This window comes from Orbicella faveolata, unplaced genomic scaffold, assembly GCF_042242905.1.
Source record: "Orbicella faveolata isolate gen_17 unplaced genomic scaffold, um_ofav_v1 contig_15, whole genome shotgun sequence".
NCBI classification, from domain to species: domain Eukaryota; kingdom Metazoa; phylum Cnidaria; class Anthozoa; order Scleractinia; family Merulinidae; genus Orbicella; species Orbicella faveolata.
In genome coordinates, this window is record NW_028301542.1 from 8520343 (window position 1) to 8536795 (window position 16453).

Below are 16453 nucleotides of genomic sequence, written 5' to 3' on the forward strand. Positions count from 1 at the left end.
GGGCCTATTCCCGCGCGCAGAAGCCTTAGTAGCATATCAGGTAATTGGTTGTATTGCTACAGTTGAGCGTTAACCAGCAAAAGACCAACTGCAAAACAAACCTTGCACACTTTATCTTGAAATGATTATTTTATCAAATATAACTACATGGCATGCTTTAGTAACTCCATGAGATGGTTTAGTAACTCGATTCTTCCATTTTCCAACTTAACAATATGAAATCAAGTAAAAAATGATAATCTTAGTATTGAAATATGTTACAAACGGACTGCCTAAACGTTCTATATAAGATCTTTTTTCCTCCCCTTCCATAACGTAGAAGTCCATCGTGAATTAGTAGACTGCCTCATAATGACCTTAACGAATGGAGTTGCACACTCTTCTTCAAGGTAAGACTTCACGTCACTATTCTAACACTCTAGATACTAAAGACATTAACACTTCTTCTTTAAGGAAAGTATAATACACCTTCGTTTACGCTAAGGATTAAGAATAACTTCTCCTTTCCTGATAACTTTACCATCAGTCTTGAAGAGTTGGCCACAGATAACACAAAACAGTTCGCGATTCTGAACGAACGGGACGACGAGTTGGGCCCCCTACTTCAGTAAAGCTAACAGCTTGGCTCACTGTTTGACTCCTAGAACTGTAAGCAGCTGTGTTGTAGTCAATATTTAGAGGAGGCACTTGAGTGACAGCACACCAGGAGAACTGCGCCTGCGCGCAATATTTGATGTAGTCATTCAAGTCGTGCAAGAGCATCCTGTCGTAATCTAGAAGAAGGTGATCTTGATAACGTCGTTTCCACTCATTAGCAATAGCACTTTTGACATCCTGCAAAGATAAAGGCTGGTTTCCATATGATCGCAGACGATCGCGGATCGCTGATCGCAGATCGCAAAAAGTTCTGCGATCGTCTGCGATCATGTGGAAACACGCTTCTGCGATCGTCTGCGATCAATTGCGATCGTGCGATCATATGGAAACCAAATTTCTGCGATCTGCGATCGAAACGTATCCCATAATATTTTGAATTCCGACCCATGATTCAATGCTTCTTTGCAACAAAGCAACCGCTTATTTGTTGTAAACATGGCTGGCGTTGAACAAGGTAACGTTAGTAACGAGAAATTTATGGAGGAAGTTGCGCGATATCAGTGCGTTTACCACCGTAACAGTAAAGTTTTCAAAGACAAAAACAAAAAGGCTAACTGCTGGGAAAAAATCGGGGAGAAATTTAATTTATCGGCGGCTGAGGCGGAGGTCAAATTCCGCAACATAAGAACTGCGTATGGTCGACTGAAGCGATTAAAAACGCTACCTTCTGGATCGGGCCGAGATGCAGTGCCAAAGGAATTTCAAAATAGGTTGACTACAAGAAGAAACAAATTTGCTTGCAGCAAAATTTCCTCCTTGACGTCCGCCATATTGTTTGCTGCGATTTTCCCCCCAGCACAACGCGCGTGTAATTTTGACAGTTTCGCTGTCCGAAATGTATGCAACAGTCGGCTGTGCGATCGCTTGCGATCGTCTACGATTGTGTGGAAACAACTCTCTTTGCGATCGTCTGCGATCTGCGATTTGCGATCCGCGATCGTCTGCGATCATATGGAAACCAGCCTTAAACATTGGTTTTAAAAGAATCACTTGAATATTTACTACACGCACATATTTATGAGCAGTTAATCTGTTCAAGTTCACATCACTGTTCGTAGCTCGTGTGAATTATCCTATCTTGATCAATCTTAACGATACTTGTCCCGCGGACTAACCCGGCCCTCCATCCTGCCAGTGGTGGGATGTGTTCTCACAGCGATTCCATATCGGGGCGCAGGATTCTTCTTGCAGACCGAGTAAGAAGCCATTTGGAAAGCTTAATGCGGTTGGAATTGAACTGTTCGTTTCATTAGCCATAATGAAGACTGAATGCACCAGCATGTCGAAACAATTAAGAAATAACGTGTACATTTTAGGATCATTATTTTGTTCCTTCCATCCTCGGTCACTACACTTCGCCTCCATGTAATATCCTCCATGCATTACCTCTTGTAGTTCACTTTATTTTCCTATTGCATTTTGTAGTATCATAATTATGCACCAGTCATTTGAACCCCCCTCCCCCCACCGCAATTGGAGGATATCCGGGGCAAAGTGGGGGTTTTTACCTCGTTTTCACTCAATTTAGGCTCCCAGGTAGTCGCGGAATGAACATTTTTTCACGGCTTTGTTATGCAATGTGGGGGTTTGAACGGGCATTTCGCGAGGATTTCACTAGTTGTTCGCGGCTTCTTTTAGAAGACTGGGTTCAAGTTGCATGCTCGCAAAAAACATGGAGGCTGAAAAAATGACGAAGAAGGTATGATTTCAATCCCTTAATATCATGCTTTGACTTGACTTTAATGGTATGAAAAATAATCCTGTGAAAGCTCCCGTCGTTAACAAAGTTATAATCTATTCAATGAATTGTGCTTAATGTTTAGAGGACTTATAGTAAAAGTGAATGCCCCGGGCACACCTCAATTTTTATTTTCATTTATTTATTGTCATTCACGAACATTTCCATTACAGTACAGGTAAATTCTGCGAAAGACTCCTTCACAGCCAAAACGACATAAGCAATCTGAATCAGGAAATTTTAAACTGAGGATTTCGGCTTCCATTGTTGGTGACATCTTTCATGTCCAAACTTTGGGCATGTTTCCTACTCGTGTCTCATTCTCACAAAGTTAAAACCACCCCGCCGCGCCCCACCTCGCCCCGCCTCGCCCCGTCTTGCTCCTAAGTAAGGGAAAAGGAAATGGGAAAGAGGTTGGCTGGGAAGGTGGGAGTGTCATGGCCAGATTTAGTGGGCCTTGGACTGTAGCCTGTTTTTCCCCGCTTATTTGTTGTATTTTAAGTTGAAGTAGAGTTTAAGCTCTTATTTTCGCTTGACCATCACCCTTGTCGAATCTGGTAAGCCGCTCTTTTCGAATTTGATCCTGCTCGGGTCGACGAAGGTTTTTACTTGTGTTCTGCCTCTATTGAACACTCCCTTTCTAGCACTGCCCCGCTTGAGATTTTGCGTTGAGAATTCAGCTCCCGGCGGTTCTAGTATCCTTTTCACCAATTTCGAATCGGTTCTTTCAAGATTAAAGCGAGATAATCTTCTCTTTTCCAAGTGCTGAGATATTTTAAGGAAATGCTAAAAGACGGCGTTCTCATGGATTAATTCGCTGTGATAAATGGTAATGCCTTCGTCTGCCGAAGACTGATGATTTCATTTCAGAAGTCGTTTATCTGAGAACAAATTCATTTTTATACTGAAAGGTTATTATAGATGCTAGATATTATTTCTGTTCAGATCACACTTTGAGGGAAAACCATGAAATGCAGAAGTTGAACTTCAGCCCAATAAACCAGTGCATTCGTTATCATAGAACTGTGAACGTGAAGAAAAAGCTCAACTAAGCTTTTCAACATTATATCAAGAAATAAATAATTAACACTTGATACATATTAAAGTTCAAGAACATTACCTCAAAAATAAAGCAAGCGAGTCTGCAACACTTAAGATACTCCATTGAGCTGATTTTGCTTCCCCGATAACGACCAACTCTAGTTGTTAGAATGTTAATAGCATCAACACGTCTGCCGTCCTTAAATTCAATGACGTATTCACTCTCCTGCTGTGACTGCCTGTTTGTGCTTAGTGTGTTTTCTGCTCGTCTCTGATCAGATCTCACTCTTCTTTTTAGAAAGCGGCATGCCTGTGAGAAATGCATACAGTCTCGGTATCTCTTTTTAGAAAAAGTGTAAGCTACGAGCAGGCTCTAAATAAATGTTTTTGCTTTTGATTAAATAACATTTTCCACATAATTATTTATTAAATAGTATTTTAGACAACTAGACTTTTTAATAACAAAGTGTGTTTTCAGCAGTGGCTGCATTAAATGGTTTTGAAAAAATGGCCATCGCTATTAAAATGTTTTAGATTAGACAAAGTGCTTACCGACTCTTATTACCTTTCTTTAAACTTGTCAAGCTCTCTACGTTTCTCCTCTAGTTTTGCTTTCACCATTTGTTGCTGATACGTAAAGCTTGACATGGTAAACAGAACGAAGCAAATAATTTTGAATATAAAATAAAATTACTTTACCAAGTACAGTTAACCGCGGCACCACCACAACAATATAAATAAAAACAATTATTGTTCGTATGTCCGACTATACTGTGCGACCTGACGGTCACCTGCTAAACGTCATCGTGCAAGGAGTTTGATAAGTTTAATAGGGTTAACAAAGACAAGACCAATATCACCCATATGTGTACCCTTCCTCGTCTCTCGAGTATTTTGGACTGATGCTAACTCTCCCCTGTAGCTGGCGCTCACATTCTTTTACTTTTTGCTTTAATATCTCATTCTCCTCCGCCCTTTGGGTGGCGATGTCCAAGCTGGCAAATAGAATTCAAACAAGAACATGGCTTACACACTTCAGTCTTTTAGTGTACAATGTCTAAATAAACCAAAAGGTATCTTCACATTACAAAATGTTTTTTTTTTTTTTTTTTTTCTTAAAACTCATAATAAATTTTGGTCTTTTGAACAAGAACCATCACTTAAAAGTTGAAATTCGTGCGTTACATTCTTATCTTACTTTGTACGGTTAACAGTCATTACTAAAACCGACTCTTTTCACCATCGTCTGATAACAATGGTACTGAGATAATAATTACCTTTGGAGAAGTGTATCTGAAAGAAATGACCTAAGCTGCCCGACAAAAGTGTTTTAAGAACCAGCTTGCAATTCCTAGAGAGCAGTTTGAATGCCGTTCAACTTGGCTGGGTATGTGCCGCTGGTCTCCCAGACATCCCGTGCTCATTATCGTCCATTCTGTGGTCAATTATATATAGACTCCATCTTAGTCGCATTTTTCCAAATGTAAACTTTGCGATCTCGACTTAATAATTTTCTGTTAATTGTTTATCAATCTACCTTAGTATACTAATTGACAGGTTCGTCATACGTAGAAGATCACACTCTTCACCTTCAAACGCTCTGGTACATTTTATATCGGAAAATATTCAAAATATTTCCTCGATTTCCAACGAGGTGGTCGTGTTGAAATGTGCGACCCAGTTTTAGCTCCGCTGTTGGGACCCCATTATAGTCATTCCAGTGATGTAAGTGCTACCTAGGCCAGCGGCACATCCCCAGTACCTTATTGATAGAAAGTAATCCCCTCCCCTGGGGGGTGGCTTTGAAAAATCATATCACATTATATTACATCAGATTACATCAAATTACCTATCATTACACCACAATGCATCCCATCATATCGCATTTACCTTTCTTTTAAGAGATTTTGTAGGTGGGTGTTGTTTTTCTGTAAAATTTCTGTGTTGTTCTTCAACTGTTCTTCGTAATGCTTTCGTAACTTCAAGACCTTTAAAATTGTTTAAACAGTATTACTTATATTTTATAACTTCAGCCTCTTGAACGGCAATGTATAACAATTTGCTTTTCATATGCCCAAAAAATTGTTACCTTTCCTCTTGTTCACTTTTTAGTTGCTTTTCTCGAGTCTCCCACTTTTCTTTTCGGTTGTAGATGAAAGTGAAGAATGATCATCGTAGTAAATTTTCCAATAAATAACATCTCCGTTACTCTGATAAGTGGGCTAATGCCTACCTCAATCGACTCAAAAACGCTAGTAAATGTAAAAAAGGGGTTTCTCTATTTAAAGTGAAAGTTTCTTCTCTAAAATGAAACTCAGAACGGAATTATGAAGAAAAACGGGTTAGTACTAGATATAATGTCCCGAGAATATGGCTGTAGCCCTTGTATACCCCTGTAAACCCCTGTATACCTCTGGATACCCCTGTATACACTCGTATACCCCTGTATACCTTTGTATACCCCTATAAACCCCTGTATGCCCTTGTATACCCCTGTATACCCTTGTTTACCCTTGTATACCTTTGTATATACCATTGTATCGCCTAGCATACCCCTGTATACCTCCTTATACCCTTGTATACCCTTGTATACCGTTGTATTTCCCTATATCGCCTTGCATACCCCTGTATACCTCCTTATACCCTTTTATACCCTTGTATACCCTTGTATTTCCCTATATCGGCTTGCATAGCCCTGTATACATCTTTACTCCCTTGTATACCCTTGTGTACCCCTGTGTACCCGTGCATATCCTTGGAGCGGCCATCCATATGGCTTTGAAGAGACAGTCACTGTTCTCAGCGTGTCGATCGATAAGTATTTATATAGCGGACATTCTCGTCCCCAGTGCTACTCGTCTTAAAATGTCATTGACGAGTAGCTCCGGACGCACCAAAAATTTCGAATTTTTTCATTGGCTGACAAAAAATGAATGCGCAGCAGAAATGAAAATTACCAAGCTCTACGTATTCCATTTTACTTCCGGCCCGGATGGCGGCACCTTCGCTCAGTTGACACAGGCGCGCTTTACGAAAAAAAAAAAAAAACGCAAATGGTGACCATTCGCGATCTTCCGAAGGAATCGTGAAAGTTTCCACGTAACCAAAGAAGTACGTCGCCTGCAACGATGTCATTCTCGATCGTAATCATCGTCCTTTGTTGTGGCAGCCGAGAAGGTGGGAAGAAACGTTTAAAACTCTGAGAATCAACCAGCTTATACAACAATTACTTTGTCGCTGACCATACCCCAAGAAATTATAAAATTAAGTTCGAATCGGCAGTGGGTTTCACGAAACGTTTGTCTTCCTTTATGAAAAGCTCAAAAGGAAACTTAGAGTTAGGTGAAAAGACGAAGAAATATCACCCTTGCTAAGCAAATGTGGCACTGGAAATCCGAAGGTGAGTGTGTTTTTCTCTCTCAGAAAGATCAAGCAGATTAGATTCTAGCAGTCCAAAATGTATTGATATTAAATTGCCAAAATGAGTCAAAGGTCCGTGTTATAATACTCTACTTCATACCTGGATGATGTAGCAAATGGTCTGAACATGAAATTTGGTTTGTTTCTTCCACATATTGTTGTGTATGTATCTGTTACTATCTGTTAAGAAGCTTCTGCGGTTGTAGATATATATAATATCTGTTTTTTAGCTCTCCTCTCTTCATTATTGAGACCTCCCCTATAGTCTCCCCCCAAAAAACACGAACAAACCTTTTGTGGTCAGGCAAGAGTTTAGTTTGCTTTAGAACCTCCACCCAAATTTATTTTTTTCAATAATTTACTTGTGGAAATAATGTGTAAAGGAAAATAACCATAGATAACCATAGCTGAAATTTGAGACCCTTTCCTCTCTCACCACTTTAGTTAGGAAGCAACTGCAACTAGCAAAACTTTATTCCGTCACAATAATATTAACCAGTAAATAACAATTTAATTTATCATCCATGCAAATAACTGTGAACAAATATAAGAGACAATTATTTATACATGTATAACTGATAACGAATCATCAGACTAGTGGGTTTCCAAATGTAACGTGGGAATTATCTCTACTAAAAACAAATCAAACATTATAGGTGTACAGAGTTACATTAAAATCTCCATAAGAAAAATATCATAATCTTTTTGTTAGCCTTTGAAAGATAATTTATTTCGTGCCATTATTTACTATTCTTTGTTAATTTTCAGACCATAATAGTGCTACATAAATTCCTTGAAGGATGACCATATATGGATAATTCAAATAGGAATGTTGCTCTTGCAGTTCAGTAAATAATACTGAAAAAAAAGGAGATGGAGATAGAATCATTGTTAATAGTAAAGCTATGTGGTTGATGTTCTGATCAACCACAAGACGTAGACGTAGACGTAGACGTTTTACTGCGTTCGAGATTTGTTGTTGTACATGGTTGTATAACAGGCTGAAGAGCCTTATTACTATGAAGTAACACAAATTGTAAAAGGGCGATGACATTGCATTATTTCCCATTCATTTTGTTTATGCAGTTTCCTACAAAAAAATCTTCCATAATGTACATTGAGGCACCCCAATATGAATCACTCTCTTCACATCAGGCACCTCTACATGTATACCAATGCTAAATACTAATGTTATAGTTACATCATTTTAGCTGTATTATATTTTTGGTAACACCATGTTGTCATATGGGAGTACTGATTAAAAAATTGTTGTTGTTGTTGAAAGCACCCAAAAGATTAAGCTTTATATAAGCTGGTTGAAAGGTATAAAATGAACAAAAACAATTATACCAACAAAAGCAGTGGGGGTTGGGGGACAAAATGGTGGGAATAGCCCTATATCTAGTTTTGTAATGTCTGCAGGCTTTTCTCAAGCCTGAATGTACAAAAATCATCATTAGATCTTCCAAATAAGCTAATTAAAATTGCTGCAGAGCCATTATGGAAGCCCTCAGCACACATCTATAACCACTCGATAACAACTGGCATAAGACTTTTGTTTTTTTTTCTCTGCGTTTTTCTTAACATGGTAGTAATCACTTCAAAAGGCAATTGCTACCCTATACCCTGGTTACCACACACATATTTTTTTATTCTTTCCATAGCTATATGCAAAATAGATTTCTCTTCTAATATTTATTTAATTATAATAGTGATGTAAGTTAATTCTGCAAAAAGTGCACAATAAAAGTTGATTGATTGATTTAATTTGACAGTTTAATGATCTGTTGATTGTGTAAGACCCTTTTGTGAAAAAAAAAAAAAAACAGAATAGGGTTACTTGAAAAAATACGGACCCGAAAGATCATATGAAAGTGAGCACCTTTATTACATTCCTTGCAAGGAAACATGAGCAAAACTCCAATACAACAAAACTTTCCTCAGTTCAACAGATTTTTATTCTGCTACAGCTTACAAACCTATGTAAATATCCAGGAAGTAAATAGTTCTTACCATTAAAAAATTTTCCCTTCATCTATCAGCACGGTTTATATTTAATTCCTTTGGTCAGTGATGCAATTTCCACGGCCGATTTCCACAAACGCTTCCGTGTGTCCATAAACAAATTTTACCGTGTCATCGATAGACGTAACACATGTCGTATCCTGATTACTTTGCTTGAAAACTTTAACAACTGCACCCGGCTCTTTAAACTTCTCCTTTTTATCGAATATGAAGAGAAGAAACAACAAGAAGATAGCTGTCGATCCCTGAATTTTTCTAGACGGTCCACCACAAAATGCACCGCGAAACCCGTTGGTAAAATATTACACAAGCTAGCAATCGTGTCTGAAGCGGCGACGACATTTCAGGTCGCTTTTTACTCTCTTTTTAACTCTAAATCACCTAACTTCAGCGAAGTGAAAACACATGTCAACGTTCCCATCTGTTTACATCTCAAGAATACACTCTATTCCTCTCTCTCCTCCCTCAGGATTAGTTTCTGGGCATGAGTAGATATGCAGGCCAAAATTACGCATGCGTTACCGGATGTCCGTGATTTATGGACATCCGGTAATGGCTGCTACCAGAGACCACGTGACCAAAAGAAAAGGAGGCTCTGCGGACGAGAATGTATAGCGGATCGATCATGTTTTCACTATGTGAAAAACGCAAACTATTTTATGTAAGAACCCTCCGACGAGTATATAGGTTATTAATTATTTTTAAAGCCAGTGGTTTTCCAGTTATAAGTAAATTTCAATCTGCAACCTGCAACCTGCAACCTACAACCTGCAACCTGCAAAATATACCTGCCGCAACTTACAACAACCTCCACAAAGCGAATCGCGTGTTATTGTTTAGAGAATAGCGAGATCAAAACAATGTTATTTATAAAATGTCTCACAGCATGGCTTCAAATGAGGAAGACTTCGAAAAGGATTCCTATTGAAAATAAGCTATCTCGCCGAGGCAACTTGATAATTTTCACAGCAAACGCCATAACAAAAGTCACTTATATTCTAATCACCCTGAAGCGATTATCAAATATTTTGTAACTAATCTTAATAAACACGAACACAGCATCAGGGGCAGGCATCTCGTTTATTGATGCCCGCTTTCGAAAAGAAAGAAAGAAAGAAAGAGAACAAAGAAAACTAAGTATGCAAACTTCTCGACACGAGAGTAAAGATTCTAAATTATCCTATTATCCTTAATATAGCCGTCCTTGGCTCGATCAGTCTTCCATCTGCCGTGACGTTTGAAGAGTCGATCACTGACGCCTGCGTTAGCGGCTGCAGAAGCACCTCCTGCTCTTAGACTGTGTAAACCAAACAAGTGTTTAGGATACCCTAATTCCGCAAACGCTTGTCAAACTATTTCCCTAGTTCTGGTATAACTCACACCCGTGGAACGCAAACTATAAGAAGAAGTAACTTTATGAAAATGCAAGGAGCGAAAAAACGGTAAAGACGAAGACAAGTCTAAATTAGCGGCACCGACGTATCTGTTAAGCATGTGAAAAGGGCAAGACACAGAGTCTGACTTTGCTAACAAAACATGGGCGCCATCCCTATAAACATCGGTTTTGCTCTTAAATACATAAATCCTCACAAATGTATCGCAAAAACTCACGTCACAACAACGTAGGCTAGCTAACTCGTTGCAACGGAGAAAGGCCGAATAGGCAGTAACGCAAATAGCAGCTAAGCCAAGATCAGAAAGATTAGCATTGGGACCCGCAAACCTGTTACATATACTCAAAATCATTTCACGAGTAACAGGTTCTTTCTTGAGAACAGGTTTTGCAAGCTCCCTTTTTTCAGCCTCGAGCACGTTCCTTACCGATTTTGAATCACAAGGACTTGGAAAGCCATACAAATTGTGTGCCCAGTTTATGCCATAACAGGCGGACTCAAGTGTGGAGTAGGGGTACCTCTGCCGTAGCAAAAATTCCAAGTAAAGGGCAACTGACATCTCATCACAGGGCAAGCAAACGACTTCTTCAAAGCAAGAAGACCATTCTCTAAATTTTTGAAAGGCTCTTGAATAACGCTCCGTTGTTGATGGGGCCTTTGCTTTAGTGGCACGCAAGGGAAGACCTTCCGCTAACTTTCGATGCTCTGGATCTCTTAAGTGGGCAACCTTTGAGGCAAACGCACATCTACCTTGTAAACAAGAGAAATAACAACAAGAAATGTGAGAACAAATAGAAATAATGCAAATGCAGCGCAACCAAAAACATAAGGAGGGCCCAGTGGCCTAAATGCTGCATTCAGCACAACAATAAACGGGCAGTCCCCCACAAAGACGACAAGGGCCCAACGGCCTAGCAAAGTTTAATCACCCATAGCCAACACATGCATGGTGAACGGGCAGTCCCTCATAAAACATGGCCAAGTGGCCGCGCGACATGACGTCTCATAAACAGATTCTACTGGACACTGTACTGTACATCTCCGTCAAGCAGCAGAAAAAACACTGGGGTACTAAAATTCTCTGAGCCAAAAAGGGAACTATTATTTGCCCCATGGAGATAAACATCTTTGCCGTTCTCAACAAAGAGAAAATCAATGACAAATGATCGGAAAACCCCCCTGCGTTCTACCAAAAAGGGCCAAAAGGGAGCTGAAGGCCAATAAGGAATAACCAGAATTCCGCTGCATTGACAAAAACATACATGGCGGGTGACATTTTTAACTAATGAAACAGGTGGCACCAACCAACAGGTTTCTCCTACCCAACTAAACGCTAGGGAATCCACGCCCAAGGAATCGGGATTAAAGAACTTCGAATAGAATCGGGGAACCTTGTGGTTTTTGTAACTAGCGAAACAATCTACTGAACAGGGACCCCAATAAGAGTTGACTGCATGAAAATAACAATCTTTAACTGTCCAGTCGTCACAGTCGACAATCTTGCTCAAGTAATCAGCTTTCTCGTTTAATGAACGAGGTATCCACTCAGCCTCAATTTCGATATTGTTTTCTCTGGCGGTATGAAATATATCAACCGCGAGTTGATGCAAATGCTGTTTCATACTACCAGAATCGACGATCGAAGGAACAGCTTGGTTATCAGTAAACCACTTAACATAGCATCCTGAAAGAAGATGTGCGAAACTCTTTAATGAAAAACTAACACAGTGGAGTTCTCTCCACGTGGCAACCATCAATGGTAATAAAAGCAGCACATCCAACAGCGCTAGCATCTAAATAAACAATACGAGATGGTCTGCGAACAGCGTCTGCTAAACACCTGGAATTGAGATGAGAAACATTATTCTTCCAGAACTCAACTCCTTGGGAGCGCAGGGATCCAAATCAACTCGAGACTCCCACCCTTCTCTACGGTCAAGAGCCCTATGAAGACTTAGTCATAAGTTTGCACATATTACCGAAAACAAGCATATTGGAAATAATACTACCCGCGACAGAAGCCAGCTGCCTGGCAGGTAGACTACTCTGGGAGAGTGCATAATCGATACCCACGAGTAACTCGTCAATTTTGTCTTCAGGCACAATCAGTAAGTTATCCTTTAAATCCCAGCGATAGCTCAACCAGCGAAGAGACTGAACTGGAGCCCAGATGCTTTTCTGGATATTCGCCACAAAACCAGCACGGAACAAATCCGATTTAACAGCCATGGACTGGGAGCAACAGTCGGCGAATGTAGGGCACACACCTAAACCATCATCCAAATATACAGCTATTCTGAAAGCCTGAAGGCGCCAGTAACGCACTAAGGGCCTCATGATTTTAGTAAATATATAAGGGCCATTGGAAAGGCCGAATGGTAAAACAGTAAATTTGTAAAAGTGAATTAACCCATCCTTAGACCAGGAAAAACCTAAAAACTCTTGGTCCGGCGGAAAAATCTCTATATGATAATAACCAGATTTGATATCGAATGAAAAAAGCCAATTCTGGGAACTATCGACAAAGCTAAAAAGCATGGTTTTAGCGTCTTCGAATTTCACCTCGGATTTCATAACAAAATAATTAGGGTGCCGTAAATCCAAAATAAGCCTTTTCTTACCGTTAGACTGTATAGAAACTGATAAGGGATTCACGACAGTAGGGGCAGACTCGCATTCAACCACTGAACCTGTGGCCAGGAGATCAGAAATGGCCTGCCCAACAAAATCGCTGTACTGAATGGTTGAGCGATTATTGGAAAAATGGGCTGAAGGTGGGGTGTAAATAAAAAGAATCTTATACCCGTCTAAAATGGTATCGCGAATAACGCGAGAAGCACCTATATGCTCCCAAAAAGCTACATTAAGCTTAAAGTGCCTATGAAGTAAAAAATAATTGCTGCTTCTTTGAAAGGCTTATCAAAGTAAAGAAGAATGGCGTTTCCCTTTTTAGGATATCTTTTTTCGTTCTAGAGATATTTACGGTTTTGTATTATGCAAATGAGGAAAGTGATGATGTCATAGGTGGTTCCACTTGAACAGTAAAACACTGAATCAAGAATATCTCTAGAAATATTGGAGCAGTCTTCTTCAAACTTGGCACCACAAATGTGCATCACAAAAGAAACAGAATGACACCTTCTGTGTTGTTGCCATGGCAACACTTTTGGCTCCAGTCTCTTTCTGTGAAAAACCAAATATGCCAATTTGCAACCCTTCGAAAAGGGACAGAGGGTTTTGCTGGGAACACACACGATTCCCATATTGTCTTAACTCTCCCCATTAGATTGTTGGGAGTGGATGATCCTTGTTTAAGATAAAATCTGGTAATGTTAGTTTTAATTAAAACAGGACCAGCGGCATAACTGTTGTCATGGCGACGGCACGACGGGTGTCATTTTGTTTCTTTTGTGATGTACATTTCTGGTGCCAAGTTTAAAGAACACTGCTTTAATATTTCGAGAGATATTCTTGATTGAGTGTTGAACTGCTTTAGTAGAACCACCTATGACGTCATCACTTATAATACAAAAGCGTGAATATCTCTAAAACAAAAAAAGATATTCCAAAACGGAAAACGCCATTCTTCTTTACTTTGAAAAGCCTTTCAAATCAGCAGCAATTATTTTTTACTTCATAGGCACTTTAAGATTGCCTTTAACTTTAACAATGGGCGTTTCGTCCTGATATTCAGCGCTAGAACAACTGTCACGTGAATCAGATGATTCAGCAAAGTTACCGGTAAGTTCAACTGGGTCAAAGTCTCCTAAACATTTGACTAAATCAATTAAATTATACTCATCTTGCCCTAGTCTCTGGAAAACGGCTTTATAATTATCGTCCGTTCGTATTTTTACTGCTTGGGACAGCTGCAGCGGTACCTCTTAAACGGCTTGGGCAGAAGGAAGAATTCGCCCAATGGCCTCTCTGTCCGCAGCTAAAGCACTTGTCTGCCGGTTGAGGCTGATGTCCATGAAAGGACTGCATGCGAAAAAAAGGCTGATTAGGAGAAAACGAACTGCCAGTGGACAAACCGGTAGATGGCGCTTCAGTGGTTTTAGGCTGGGTAGTTGTAGAGTTAGACCGGCTAGACGCATTTTTACGCTTCTTCTCCCTAATCTTGACGAGCGCTCTTCTCTCGGCTAATCGGAGTTTTTTCTCGTCCTCTGAATCGTCTGCGAGTTCGTCCGATTCGTATTCTTCAACGGCTGTCCAACCAGCGGGGCTCTTGTCCGCAAAACGAATTAACTTGTTGTGTTTAGTAATGAGAGTTTTCGCTCTTTCGAGCTCTGAATTAGCTGCTGAAAGGTTTCCTTTTGAGATGGTCTTGATAGTCTTGTCTATTGCATCCAGCAGAGAACTGTTGAATCCGTATTGTACTTTGTTTCCTTTGAAGTTAAAAGAACTGGAAGCCTTGGATTCCGGTTTTAGCTTCTTCAGTTGAAACTGAGTGGCAGCTTCTTTCTCGTCTAGATCACGTTTGAATGCAGCGAACTTCTGGTCAAACTTAACGTCCAAAAGCTGAGAAAACAACTCCAAAGTCTCGGCGTTGGACAACGTCGACCCCGATGATCCTGAAGCAGTCGCATGAACAGGATCTCCCTCATTGAAGGATTCAGCGATTGAAGCAAAAACACTCGCTCGTTCAGTATTCGACGGCATAACAGATAAAGCAAAGTTGAAAGAGATGCCTTCGAGTGGCTCTTGCATAACTTATAAAATCTTAAATAGCCTAATCGCCCCTAAGGATTCATCATACCTGCAAGCACGCCTAATTAATGTACTTCTACAGTTAACACGAATTATACATGACAAACATATTCCAATGTCATAAGCGAAACGTTACAAAATATATTTACCGCAACTTGGCAATTCACTTCGGCCAGTGTAAATCTTCCAGGCAGAAACTTTAAGCAAAAGTTGTGAAGACTGAATTGAACTAATCTTTTCTTTTCTTTTTTCCGCTGTGTTTACTGTTTTGTAATTTCTCTGTTCACACAGACACGTTTGACTTCTCTTGTTCATCACCTGATCAAATCATGTGACTTTTCTTGCACGGCTGCAGAGCATCGCGTCGCGCGAATTTTAAACTTGGGAAGTTCATTTGTCGGGTACTTTCGTCTTTCTATATATAGCCCTCGTTAGCTTTGCTTCACGGCATTGTTCGGTATTATTTCTTATTATATGGATAGCTCCGTGAGCAGGCAAGATGAATCAAATCCTGCGCTGTGATTGGCTACCCGAGCGGGCAAGATGGGGCTATCTTGCCCGCTCGGGACTACCCGCCGTGTCCCACAAGAAAAATGTCCCCGAAAGCCATATAATAAATCCTTTATTGACCAAGCTTGTTCGGTCAAGATGGCTGGATATTGGCCTCGTTCTTTTTTTGCGAGTTTATGGACCTCGACTCCGTCTCGGTCCATAAACACGCACAAAAATAACTTGGCCAATATCCAGCCATCTTGACCTCACACTTGGCCAATAACCCATACATCTTCTTTCTCTAGCCATTGACTCGCTATAATTCACGGCATTGTTCAGTACTGTTTCGCCTCCTTCCCCAGCTCTGGCCCGCTCTCTTTTGCGATCTTCTTCGCTACCTGTTAATTCTTGCTTTCTGTTGCTATCTTAATTTTTTTGCTTCAGTGCAACCTTATCTTAAAAACGTTACATCAACCTCCGCTATCGTTTGTCGACATGACAAATAGAAATGAGTCTTTTTTTCTTAAAAAATCCCACCAAGAAAAGATGGCTTTCTTCAAACACAAACCGAGCGGAGGGTGCAAGTCTCTGTCAACCTATCAGCTGGAGTATGGCCGCGTGTCGGACTTAAAGACGGTGCGAATGCCTTGTAGTTCTAGGCAGCGGCGGAGAGACTCTGAAACTCCTTGGACATAAGGTAAAACGGCGGTGGATTTAAATTCCGCGACAGGTTCTCTTTTTGGGGTTGTTCGTGCCTTTGTGATCTTCTGTACAAAAGAGGAGGGATATCCATTAGAAACAAGTACGGATGACAGATGTTTCTTCTCTCCAGCGGTTGCTGATGGTTTGGTCACGAGACGTTTAGCCCGGCCGTACAGACACTTCACAATACAGCGCTTTACTGACTGAGGGTGGTGTGGATCATACGCTAGGTACTGATCAGTATGTGTTAGTTTCCTGTAGACACTGGTGGTAA

At 40.3% G+C, this 16453-nt stretch overlaps 1 protein-coding gene and 1 long non-coding RNA gene across 2 annotated transcripts; both read right to left on the reverse strand.

Annotated features, from left to right (window-relative positions):
• Nucleotides 1-4370: 4370 nt before the first annotated feature.
• LOC149113420 (uncharacterized) lies at nucleotides 4371-5573 on the reverse strand. The gene is made up of 2 exons (XR_016206802.1): nucleotides 5327-5573; nucleotides 4371-4431 (listed from the first exon to the last, which is right to left on the reverse strand). It is a non-coding gene; the product is annotated as an uncharacterized LOC149113420 (long non-coding RNA).
• Nucleotides 5574-14109: 8536 nt separating this feature from the next.
• LOC149113421 (uncharacterized) lies at nucleotides 14110-14985 on the reverse strand. The gene has a single exon (XM_089287734.1). The coding sequence runs from the start codon at nucleotides 14983-14985 to the stop codon at nucleotides 14110-14112; it is 876 nt and encodes a 291-aa protein (XP_089143860.1).
• Between the last annotated feature and the right edge of the window lie 1468 nt (nucleotides 14986-16453).